Raw genomic sequence first — 13644 nt, forward strand, 5'->3', positions numbered from 1 at the left:
CAGTACTTGAAAATAGACAGGAGTTTTTCAGTAATTAACTAGTTTATCCGTGAGGGTATGTAGTTGTTACATTGAATTTTCCTGTTGGTTTCTTTCTGTGGTTTCTTAGCCTTTCGTGGACTTTATCATATTCTTTTCAGAGCAGAGAGAGAGAGAGGGAGAGAGAGAAAGAAAGAATGTGAAATATGTGCATTTTGAAAGATTATTGTTTTTAATCATGTGCTTTCTACTCTACTTTTATGGGCTATTGGTTGTCACTTCTTGTTTGCTGTTACTACAACTATTACTGCTACTACTGTTCCTGTTACCACAACCATCACTTTATTGCAAATGATTATTGTGTTTTTTCCCCAGTTAAGTGTACAGTTTGTGGTAAAGATAGGAAGGAAATGTAATAAAGAATTTTTTTATCAAAATTGACTGTTTTCGATGTTGTTACTACCATACATTTCACTAACAGTAAAAGTTCATAAGTTATGAACTGATATTATATTCATTGCATTTAATTTTCACTACATTCAATCATAAAATGCTGCTTACCATTTTACTATGTAGCTGAGCATAATGTATTGTTTGTTTTATGTAGCTGAAGTAGTATAGTCGCACAAATAGTATAAGATGCACAGGTGGCAAATTAATGTTATACCTTACCTTTGAAACTAGAGTGCAATTTTTGTTCTTCATTGTTGTTTTCAGATCTTCAAAATTGATGTAGTACTCCCAATGTTCCAATTGTATATGTGTGAAAATTTTCAAATTAATTTGCTTGAAAATTCAGGTTCTTTCAGAAAAATAAGTGAATATGGTAAACTAAAATTTGTCACCATGCAAAAACTTTTTTTTATATAATGGTAAGTACATACATTTTTCTGTTAAGATCAATTACAAAATTAAATTAGATCATGAATTAAAAACACAGCAATGCTATCAGCAGAAATAATTTGAAAAGATGTTAATTCTAAAAGTAATGTGAACAGTGGATTTTAGCCAAAATGAAATTAGTTCACACGGAAATGCTGCATTTACTTATCTTGGAAGTTCATAATTTATTTGGAAAGAACTGAACTGCCATAAATAGTACTTAAAATTGAGTTTTCACTTAAGTTTGTACAAAAGCTATTGATTCTTCACAAATCGTACAGAAGAAACAATAATTTCCCCAGCTGCCTTCTTTTGTTGCCATTGTCTTGTATTCTAGTATGCAGATTTCCGTTGTCTCTCTGATCTTCCTGTTCAGCAAAGGAAAATTACAATTTGTGCCATTCTTGAAAAACTTTTCTTCAGTGTAGTACAAAAAACGGCCTCAAGAGTTGAATATTATATTATCAGTATTTGTTGCAACTATACTGTTTCTTCATGGCTGAGGGGGAGATTGCTATTAACCTTGAGGCTGATCTCAAAATATTTTTTTTTCCCAAAATAGAGGGATTACCCTTGTCATAACATGAAATGAAATGTCTGTCATCTGATTGTGTTCCCACTGTTTGCCCAGATATTATTTACTTTTTTAAAATTAAGTCACTACTATTCAATCATAACACATGAACAACATGAATTGATTCTACCAAAATTTCCAGAATGAAATTTTCACTCTGCAGCGAGTGTGCACTGATATGAAACTTCCTAACAGATTAAAACTGTGTGCCTGACCGAGACTCGAAGGTCCCGAGTTCGAGTCTTGGTCCGGCACACAGTTTTAATCTGCCAGGAAGTTTCCTACCAAAATTCCTAATTAAAAATTTGACTGCTGTTTCTGCTGCCCTGTAGTATGTGATTAGTCTCTTTTTACAAAGTTCAAAACTGGGTAGCACGACTTATACTTCTGTTTGATAGGATAATTCTAATTGTTTTCTTTGTAAGTGATAGAAAATGTCTGCTGCAGATCCTAGAGGTGCGGCTGTCGAGCACTGCGGACCTTCCTCCTGGTACTCGATTGTGTGCCTATTGGAGCCAACAGTATCGTTGTCTCTACCCAGGCACTGTGGCACAACCATCTAGTCCAGACCCTGAGCTCGATCGACAATTTGTCAGCGTTGAGTTTGACGATGGTGACAATGGTCGTATCAACATAGATGATATAAGATTGCTGCCACCTGACTACCCCGTTGTTGGTGAGTTCCACTAAAAGAATAAAATGCATTTGTTCTTATTCTTATACCTTTTCCTTCCAAGAAGTGTGGATAACTGATTTCATAAAAAGGAGGAAACTAATGAAAGATGCATTGAAATTAATATTACCTATTTAGAATTGGCACAGAGTATTTTGTATTCACTGTGGTGAAAGTTGTTGCACCAAGTTTCTCATGTCATAACGATTCTTGCATGACAATAGTTGACAGAGAAACCATTTCTGGAAGTTGGGTACCAAACAGTTTTGTAAAAACCTGTTACTGGAACTTCTAGGGTAATAGTAGTGTCACCCACAATGACCAACTTATACAGACTAAAGATCTGTTTTTACTGACAAACTTCAAGGTTTACTCACATTGTTGAGAGAGCATTTAGTTAACCAGTAGTCTGTAAAGATTTTAATTTCTTGAAGCTTTTTGAAACTTGTACCGCACACGCACTCACAAGAACATGCTGAAAAGTAATGCCTCCAAATTTTTTATGTGAAAACTTTTAAAGATTTATAAGTGAAAGAAATGTTATTGACATTCTAAAAGCTTTATAAGTATAAAATAAATGTTATTAATATTCTACATCTTTATTTTTTTCATGTCTACATATTTATTTCTCACAGTCACCCCACTAACGAACACATTTCTCCCAACGAGAGACCGCATTTTTGAGACCATCAGTGTAGAATGTTTGACTTTGTTGATGGAGCTACATCACTGCAGCTTGCACCACTTTTTATCACTATCAAAGTGCAGTCCTTGAAGGTGTTCCTTCAGTTTTGTAAACAAATGAAAATTAGATGGGGCCAAGACAGGACTTCATGGAGGATGATCAATGACTGTGAACTCAATGCATTGGATTGTTTCACATGTCACTGCACTCGTGCCTGGTCTGGCATTTTCATGCTGAGGGAGAGGGCACTCCATTGTGGAAGAACTCTTAAGAGTTTGAAACTCTATTACAGCATGCTCTTTCTCATTCACCGACATAGTTACTTTAGACGCTTCCATGCTACAGGCTGCAATTAGCTATCTAGTGGCAGAGGGCTTCAAGTATGTAGACCTGAAGAATAAAGATGCAGAATGTTAACAACATTGTTTTATTTGAAAAGCTTTAATAGTTTTCAGCATAAAAATTTTGGAGGCATTACTGTACAGTATGCCCCCACATTTAGTTGGTTTTCTTTTCTTTTTTAAAAAAATTTTATTTGCTTATTATCATAACTTCTGATTTTACTTGAGATGATTCCTATTATTTAGTTACTTCATAAGTTATTATCAGGTTGAAGTTAAATGAAAGATGACAACAGCACTATCATGAGATTTTATGTGCTGCGTTGTAAACATTCAAAGATCGCAAGTCGTGAGATTCCAATTGATACTGCCCTTATAGGGTTGCAAAATTCTCGGTAACCACTGAAGATTTTCTCTAATCCCATAAAGTGCTAGAGCATATAAAACAGGGACAGCCAGAATTCTGCATATACATGGTGCTCTTGTTCACAAGCAGGTTTCTGTCACCTGGCTGTACAAGTCACCTACTATTAAGCGACACTGTCTGTATGGGAAGAGGGAGAAACTGCAATCGCACCACATTTAGATGGCAATGCAATCGCACTAGGAAACTGAATGTCCAGACTGTGACTTGGTTTTGTATTTCATAACAACATAGGTCATGAACAAAAAAAGTTCAGTGTTGTTTGTTTTTGGCTCACTGAAGACATAATAAAATTTATTCTCATGCAAACTGCCAGCATATGGGCAGATGCAGACAATTTCACATATTTTTGTCACTCGGTCTACCACATAATTGTGACTCAGTTTGTTTCATAATCAAAAAAAGTCTTTAGCGCACATTTATTGATGAAAGGTTTATCTCAAGTTTGCAACCTCATTATGGAGATGTGGAAACTCTTCTGGAGTAAAACAGTGTAGAATTCCTGGATGGTTTTTTCAAAGAAGAACTTGTCTTTTAAAATGGAATTTAATCACGGATCAGTTGGTTCCGTTTGGAGATGTACAGGAGTTCTTTAAACTGAAACAACAAACAGTCTCAAAAACAGATGTAAGGTTGGCTGTGTCCTCAAAATATGTAGAAAATTATTTATGTAATTCTTTCAGTGCCACAATGAATTCTTCAAGATTTGTTTTCTTTAACGCCAGTGATTTCAGGAAAATGGATAGCATTTTTGTCAGCCATGCCTCTTCCACAATGCAATTTTCTTTATAAATGCACCCCAACAAATCAGTAATACGTTGTTTCTCACTTTGAGACACCTTACTGTTGGTAGCATGCAGTTAATTCCACTTAAAGAGAGGTCTGTAATCCATTTTGTATGTTATAATTTTGTTTCCTGCTTTCCTTTTCTCTCCAGAAACTCAACAGTGTCGTGTCTTAAATGAAAAAATTGTTCCAGGCATATCCTTCTCAGCCGTAAAATATAATGTCTCCATACTCTTTGTTCAGTTCCAACAAAAACTGTACGCAACTGACGATTTAATAATATAATAGAGGGAAACATTCCACGCGGGAAAAATATATTTAAAAACAAAGTTGATGTGACTTACCATACGAAAGCGCTGGCAGGTCGATAGAAACACAGACAGACATATACATACACACAAAACTCAAGCTTTCGCAACAAACTGTTGCCTCATCAGGAAAGAGGGAAGGAGAGGGAATGACGAAAGGAAGTGGGTTTTAAGGGAGAGGGTAAGGAGTCATTCCAATCCCGGGAGCGGAAAGACTTACCTTAGGGGGAAAAAAGGACGGGTATACACTCGCGCGCGCACACACACACACATATCCATCCACACATATACAGACACAAGCAGACATATTTTCCCCCTAAGGTAAGTCTTTCCGCTCCCGGGATTGGAATGACTCCTTACCCTCTCCCTTAAAACCCACTTCCTTTCGTCTTTCCCTCTCCTTCCCTCTTTCCTGATGAGGCAACAGTTTGTTGCGAAAGCTTGAATTTTGTGTGTATGTATGTGTCTGTTTGTGTTTCTATCGACCTGCCAGCGCTTTCATATGACGATTTAATAATCCGTACAACTTATGAATATTTACTGTTCATACCAACAGTACCATGACATGCTTCATGCGTGCTAATTTAGCACCAATTTGCTCTTTCACTGTCAACTAAATCTTCAAATTATTTTTGCATTGTTCTGTAATGCCATTCCATAGTAAATGTGCAGTTCTCATTGATTATGTGACTGTATAATATACATTAAGAATTCTCATCCTTCCCTTCTGTAATTCCCGTTCATTTTTAAAGGTTGGGACCATAGATCACTTGACTGGCTCTTCTTGTGCTAATGACCACTAGATCTATAAACTTCCTTTATACCAAGAACAAATAGGAAAGGAGAAAAAGCTCTGATACTGCAATACTGCAGAACTGAAAAAGTCGTGTCAAGCAAAAAATGTAACACTAAATGCCTGAAGAAAGAGTGTCACATCACACTGTTAAATGAAATAATGTGCTGTACTGAGTAGTTCAGAGAAGGACTGAACAAATCCAAGACTGCTGAGATGGGACGAGGACGAGTGAATTCTGTATGCCACTGTCAAGCATGATTTAAAACATCGATGTACAGTTTATTAAAATTGCAGAAGTCAGCATTCTAAAAAGCAACACTCAAAACCCCCCAGGATACTAAAGATTTGACATGATGCAGTAGTGCAACCTGTCTTTAGTTAAGTGTATTGTGGCACCACTATCCCTGTCTGTTGCTGATCATCTTAGATGTCTTCACCAATTTCTTTTAAGTTTTATTTCGTTTGTGCTAACCTATATGCTACTTGACTTACCTGCAGTTACTTTTCAGTTTCGTGGTACAGTAGTTGCGTTGTTCTATCACAAAAAAGAATTATTAAAGTTGCATAATACATTTTTGTTTGTTTGCAGGTACATGCTTACATGCCTAATACATGTTGAAGTGCTCGCGACACAATACGATAGCATATTCCTAGAAGACCCAAAACAAAATGGCTTCACCTACTGATAAAATGGAAAGTTGTGCAGTAATTCAGTTTTGGCAGCAGCAGAGATGTTGCAGCTGTGTTACGGCATATCCAAATGACTTCTTTAGCCATCTGGATTGGGTTGTTTTGACTGCCACACATTTCATTGCTGCTGAAAATGAATCTCTCAATGATACTCCACTTTATCAATGGGCATGCCATTACATTTTAGCTCCTCTGGTACTGCTGCACAAGAATTTCAATGTGTGCCAGGGCTGTAGACATATAATTACAAACAAACAAAAATAATTCCTCCCTCCCCATCTCCCAGGGATAATTAAAACTTTGACTACCCTTCATAGTATAGCAACAAAATACACGGAGGTGTCAGAAGTCATGGGATATCTCCTAGTATTGTGTCGGACCTCTTTTATTTTCCTGGCATTGTGCAGCACCTCGACTTGGCTTGGAAGTCCCCTGCAGAAATATTGAACAATGTCCATAATTGTGAAAGTGTTGCCAGTGCAGAATTTTGTGCATGAACTGGCCTCTCAATTATGCCCCATAAATGTTCAATGGGATCACGTCGGGTGATCTGGGTGGCCAAATCATTCATTGAAATTGTCCAGAATTTTCTTGAAACCAATTGTGAACAATTATGGTCCGGTGACATGGTTTATTCTCATCCATAAAAATTCCATCATTGTTTGGGAACATGAAGTCCATGAATGGCTCCAAATGATCCCCAAATAGCCAAATATAACCATTTCCAGCCAGTGATCATTTCAGTTGGACCAGAGGACCCAGTCCATTCAATGTAAACGTAGCGCACACTATTATGGAACCACCACCAGCTTGCACAGAGATTTGTTGACAGCTTGGGTCTATTGCTTCATGGGGTCTGCACCAGACTCAAGCCCTACCATCAGCTCTTACCAACTGAAATTGAGACTCATCTGACCATGCTATGGTTTTCCAATCATCTAGGGTCCAACCAATATGCTTGAAAGCTCAGGAGAGGTGCTGCAGGTGATGTTGTGCTGTTAGCAAAGACACTCACATCGAACATCTGCTGCCATAGCCCATTAACATCAGTTTTGTCACACTGTCCTAATAGATATGTTCAGCATTCTGCAGTTATTTCACGTAGTGTTGCTTGTCTGTTAGCACTGACAAATCTATGCAAACGCTACTGCTCTCGGTCGTTAAGTGGAGACCATCAACCACTGAGTTGTCCATAGTGACAGGTAACACCTGAAATTTAGCATTCTTGCCACACTCTTGCACTGAGGATCTTGGAATACTGAATTCCCTAGTAATTTCTGAAATGGAATGTACCACACTTCTAGCTCCAACTACTGTTCCATGTTCAGAGTCTGCTAATTCCTGTCATGTGATTGTAATCACATCAGAAACCTTTTCACATGAATCACCTGAGTACAAATGACAACTCCACCAGTGCACTGTCCTTTTATGCCTTGTGTACACGATACCACCGCCATATATATGTGCATATCACTAACCAATAACTTTTGTCACCTTAATTAATTACGACTGGCACAGCATAGTTACTGTGCATGTCAGTAACAACATGAAAATGCTCTTAAGTAAATTCACGTACATTTTGCATAAGGACTACTAAGATACGATATGATTAGGATTCATACAGAGGCATAGACTCTGTCTTACCTTGCTGTTTCTGCAAGTGGAACAGGAATGGAAATGACAAGTAGTGATACAGGACATCCTCCCTCATACTTCGTGTGGTGGCTTGCGGAGTATGTATGTAGATGGAGACTAATACTAATTCTGAGTGCTTTTTCACATTTGTGAACTACTACCCGTTGTACAGATTTACCTTCCCACTATCTAAATTTCCATTGTTTGTCAGTGATAACTAAGAGCTTGAGTTCAGCATGTGTGTGTGTGTGTGTGTGTGTGTGTGTGTGATGGAAAGAGCAGTAGTAACTGTGATATAAAAAATGATTCCTTTTATAATAACATACAATATAATGGGCAGAGGACTTAACAATAACAAAAAAAGACAAACAAAAAAAGTTGATCTTTTAATTTTATAGGTGTGTTGCTTTCGTAATCACACTAAACTATTGAGAATGAAACAAATACTAAAGACTTCCTCATATTGTTCCGTACTTTGAAAGTTTTGGTGATGCTACTGAAAAATTAAATTTCTCCTTAGTTGTCTTTGTGATACAGCATATTATATTCTATTAAACAGTATATTTCATTTAAAAAAATGATAATTTACTGTACAACGAATTACTGTTGTTGTTACAGGAATAGGTTATTTGAGGTCTGATACTTTCCTTTCCTCATCTCTGTTCTTAAAACATTGTCACTAAGTCGTTTTTGGACGATCATAGTAAAACATTTTCATTTGCTTGTGATATAATGTCACATGAAGATTCAAACTGCTAACCTGTGTGAAAATTATTACAGGAGAAAGCTATATTTGTGTAATTAAACATCATTGATTGTTTTTTTAATTATAAAAAAATGAGATACTCTATTGTGGCTGCAAGTGGCATAAATCTGAACTACTCCTGTTATGCCATTTTTTGTAATTACAATAAACAAATAATATATTTCATTTGATATAAAAAAATACTTCAATTCTAGAAAGCTTTCTTTTTGTGCTGTAAAGATACTTCCAAAGTGCACAAGAAAATGTCATCACATAATAAACTTTGCTTCCATGTGGGTACACACATAAGTACATATGTAATGTGGTATTTTTTAATGCTGCTATACATTTTGAACCAATGTTTCTGTGGTGGGAAAAACTTTCAGGGAAGGTGGGGAACTCTAAAGTAGCAAAACAAAATAACTCTCAGTCCAGAAATACACAGCAAAATTATATAAACCAGAATAGCTGCCAACAGGTATTGGAATGTAGTTATACCCATCAAGCAATTGACAATGTTTATTCAACCCTTCTGATACATGAGTGGTAAGTGATAATGGTTGGTGGTAGCTAAAATGGTTTGCCAATGTAACACTCCCCTTCCTTCTATAACTAAAAAAAGCATTTGAATTGTAATTGCTTCTACAGAACAATGAAGTGTAGTGCAATAACAGTAATTGTGGCCTGTCTGTTGGACTTAGCTACCAATTAATGTAAAGTTGTAACAATAAGAACCTTACAACAGTATTTTAACTAAATTATAATTACAGAAATTGATACAGAGAGAAACATACCATGGAATACTTAATAAATAAAATGTAAACACAAATTTTCTAGTCAGAATTAAGTAATATACATCATTTCAGCTTCACTTTTGCTACACATTTGTTTTCAACAATCGGATATTATCAGATTTCAACTAAACATATAATTACTTTACCAAATATGTTACTAATATTTGTGTTAGAACATTGCATTGTATAGACACACATCATCTTTTTACTTATATTTGGAATTATGAAAATAGTAAGATTATAACCGTGTTTAAATGGCAAAAAGACACATCTTTTACATAATTAAATGACAGTTATGTTGAATATGCTAGCAGATTGTGAAATGAATAGTAATCAGTGATAGTGAAAATCGAAAGCTGTAATGGTAAACATTTGCATATATAGTGAAAGGTGGGTCTGCAAGATTGCTAAAGAAGAGTATTGTATTCTTCAGTAGTTTGTCAGGATCTGTTACAGTACACCAAACACACCACCAGATGGTGACACTTGGACTTTTATTAACCCCTCATGACCAACTTCTTTCTTCTGCCTTACAGCCTCAGCTGTGTAACATGTCACACATATGAGAGTGCTTCATCATGTCCACTTGTCAACTCTACGAATGCTTAACTAATAAACTGCTCAAAACTACTGAACAATAGAATGAATACAGAAAACTGTGCAGATTTGTTGGTGTGGCTATATCCTCTATTATTGCTCATAAAAATGCAGTTAAAGTTAATGGAACTACATTAACAGAATTATATTATTGTAAAGCATGATCTCTTAATACTCTTGGAGGAATAATAATGTTTACTTTTTTTCTAATCAGATGAATGCACACTCAACATTCTTTAGATAACTTTAAAAACTCTTACTTTTTCAGTTTCCATCAGAACTCACAGGGGTTTGTCAGTAGCTAGGTACAGTTTTTGAAATAGTTTGCATGCATACAAGCACAAAAATGTTCCTAAGAAATTTGAATATATGCTAAACAGAAGAAAAGTTTGTCACTGTATTAGTTTGGTGCATAAGTTCATAGCATTTTTGTTTTGCATTTTTGGTATTCCTGTTGGTATGGGTTTACTTATCTATTGTCATTTATGATTTGTAGTTGGCTGTTGCTATTTAAGTTTAAATATTGCCATTTTGTTATTTGTAGGTAGTAAGTGCAACTGTGGATACTAGAAAATGGAATGCCAAATGGAGAAATTGCAACATTTCCAGCATATTCTTCTGTTTAAGTTCAATTGGAGGGTTACAGCAACTGCAGCAGCTAGAAATAGTTGCGCTATGTATGTGGATAATGCCATTGGACAGTGTGTGGCAAGAAAATGGTTTTCTCTTTTAAGGAGAATCATTTTGACCTTAGTGGCTCTCCACATTCAGGAAGACCTTTGGGGTTCATTGAAGGTGATTTAAACACATTGATTCACAATGATCCATGTCAGTGTACTCGATAACTGGCAAATGTGATGAAGTGTGATCAATATTCAATGGGAAAGTTGCTCTAAGCCAAAATCGCAAAAACCAGCAGGAGGCCATATGTGCACCTCTGCTTGCTCGTCATTGATTGCCTCCTGAACAACATTGGCCATTTCTATCTTGTACCATTACAGGTGATGAGAAATGGTGTTTTTATGCTACCATAAGGACAGATAAGAGTGGCTGAGCCCAAACAAAGCAGCAACTCCCGTACAAACACCTGCACACATCCACAAATACTGATGTTAGGCATACGGTGGAACAGCAATGATGTGATATACTACGAATTGCTTCGGTGAAGTGTAACCATCACAGCTGACCTTTACTGTCAACACCTGAGATGTCTTACAGACACAGTCCACGAACATTGACCAGGCAGACTGCATGAAGTGATGCTACTCCAAAATAATGCCCACCGGCATTCTGATAGAATGACAAAAAACGCTATACAGTAATTGGGTTGGGAGGTTATTCCACACCCATCTCATTCACTCAATCTTGTGCCCTCAGATTTTCATCTTCTCCGCTCTATATTGAACAACTGTCAAGGAACTTCCTCTCTGGATGAAAATGCGCTCCAAACATGGCTTGGTGAGATCTTCACCTCAAAACCATGTGATTTCTACAGTTGTGGAACCAAAAAGATACCCCAGCTTGCAGACTGTTGTAAATAGTAAAGGACAAAATATTATTGATGAACTAAGGTCTGTTATGTGTATCTGTTGTGTTTACCAACTTACAGAAAAATACTATGAACTTGTGCACCAACATAATGCAAATGAAGAATACATATCACCCTGCCATCTGGCAGCTGCCTCACTAACAATATCAGAAACTATTAAAAATACATTTGAATAGTGTGATAGTGTATTCTATTGCACATGCTTGTGGGATCAATCTATTTTTGCACATCATTAATCAGAGATCTGGTATTTGACTACTAAATAACTGTACCTGCAGTATCTCACTTTTGAGTGAGATGTGCTTATATATGCAACAAAATAAAAACAGTATGGGATATAGTGAAGACAGTCGGGGGGACCAAAGAGGAAGAGGAACAGATAGCTCTACAAATAGATGAGACACTGGTAACAAGTGCATGTAGTGTTGCAAATCTTTTAAACAAGTACGTTATTTCTACTCATCATATAGCAGACATGCCGAGTCACAGATAAGCACAAGAAAATATCTGTCGCAAATAAAGCTTTCGGCCAGTAAGGCCTGCATCAAAAATAGACAACAGATATACAATTTCATAATATCTTTACATTCAATCCTGGGTTTTCCATTGTTTCAGTACTTTTTTTCTGTTACTGACAGCTTGGGGTTATCGGATTTGGTGAACCGTGCAGTGGAGTATCTGAGACTAGTCTTTAAAATAACTTCAGTAAAATGGAAGTGACACTTACGTCTCCTGAAGAAGTAGTATCCATCATAAAATCCTTAAAATCTATCTATTCTAGTGGGTACAATAACATATCAACAAAGTTAATCAAAGGGTGCTCCTGTGAGTTGAGTTCTATCTTAAGTTATTTGTGTAATTGATCTCTTAACAGTAGAACATTTACAGAATGGCTAAAATATGCTGAAGTTAAGCCTTTTAAGAAGAAGGGGGACAAAGAGATACCATCAAACTATTGACGAATTTCACTTTTGCTAGTGTTTCCAAACATGTTTGAGAAGGTTGTGTTCAAGCATTTCCTTAAGCATCTGACTGCAAATAATATATTGTCCAAGTTACAGTTTGGGTTTTGAAAGGGTTGTGATATAGAGAACACTAGTTAAATTAGCAGGGAGAATGTACTTAATTCATTAGATAATAAATTAGAGGCTAGTGGCATTTTCTGTTACCTGACAAAAGCCTTTGAATGTTTGAACCACAGCATTCTCTTAAGTAAATTAGAATATTATGGAGTCATCAGCAATGCTACGAAATGGTTTGAGTCGTATCTAACTAATAGGAAACAAAAGTTGTCTTTGTGAAATACCTGTGCAGTAAGCAGATCAGTCTCCATCTGATGGGGAATTAATTACTTGTGGTGTTCCTCAAGGCTCCTTCGAGGGGATATTGCTTTTTCTTTTGTACCTTAATGGCCTCTCATCTGTTACATTGCCAGATGCTAACTTTGTTTTGTTTGCAGATAATACAAACATTGCAATAACAAAGAAAAAATCAGTTATTGATAATATAATGTAAACAGATAGATAAGATATCTACTCACCGAGCAGCAGCAGGGGAAAACACACACAAAAGGATTTAACTTTTACAAGCTTTCAGAGCCAGTGGCTCCTTCTGGCAGAAGAGTTGAAGGGGAAAGAACAGGGTTGAAGGAAACGGACTAAATAGGTTTAGAGAAAGGGGTACAGTTCAGCAAAGTCACCTAGAACCCCGGGCCAGGCGAGAGTTATCAATGAGATAAGAAGGAAAGACTGAGTCTTTCCTTCTCTTCCTGTCTGGTAAGTCTTTCCTGAAATGGGGATCTGGATGACGTTCCTGAATTGTACCCCTTTCCCTAAACCTCTCCAGTCCTTTTCCTTCACCCCTGTTCTTTCCCCTTCAACTCTTCTCCCAGAAGAAGGAACCACTGGTTCTGATAGCTTGTAAAAGTTAAATCCTTTGTGTGTGTGTGTGTGTGTGTGTGTGTGTGTGTGTGTGTGTGTTCCTTTGCCACCACTTAGTGAGTGGTTTTTTAACTATCCGTTTATATTAAACATTGTAATAAGTAGCAAACCAAGTACAGATTTAGAAATAACTGCTTATCAAATTTTCGCTGTCATTAAACTTTGAAAAGACCCACTGCATGCAGTTCAGAACCTGTAAGAGATTTCCTTCCAGCATGTGTATGACATATTAAGACATGAAGATTA

General features: G+C 36.6%; 1 protein-coding gene across 1 annotated transcript in view; it reads left to right on the forward strand.

Moving 5' to 3' along the window:
- LOC124593793 overlaps nucleotides 1-13644 on the forward strand; it is a 298108-nt gene that overhangs the window by 262176 nt on the left and 22288 nt on the right. Inside the window, exon 20 of the mRNA XM_047132142.1 lies at nucleotides 1883-2111. Coding sequence (XP_046988098.1) covers nucleotides 1883-2111 — 229 coding nt within the window. The remainder of the gene's footprint in view (nucleotides 1-1882; nucleotides 2112-13644) is intronic.

Source organism: Schistocerca americana, chromosome 2 (assembly GCF_021461395.2).
Source record: "Schistocerca americana isolate TAMUIC-IGC-003095 chromosome 2, iqSchAmer2.1, whole genome shotgun sequence".
NCBI classification, from domain to species: Eukaryota; Metazoa; Arthropoda; class Insecta; order Orthoptera; family Acrididae; genus Schistocerca; species Schistocerca americana.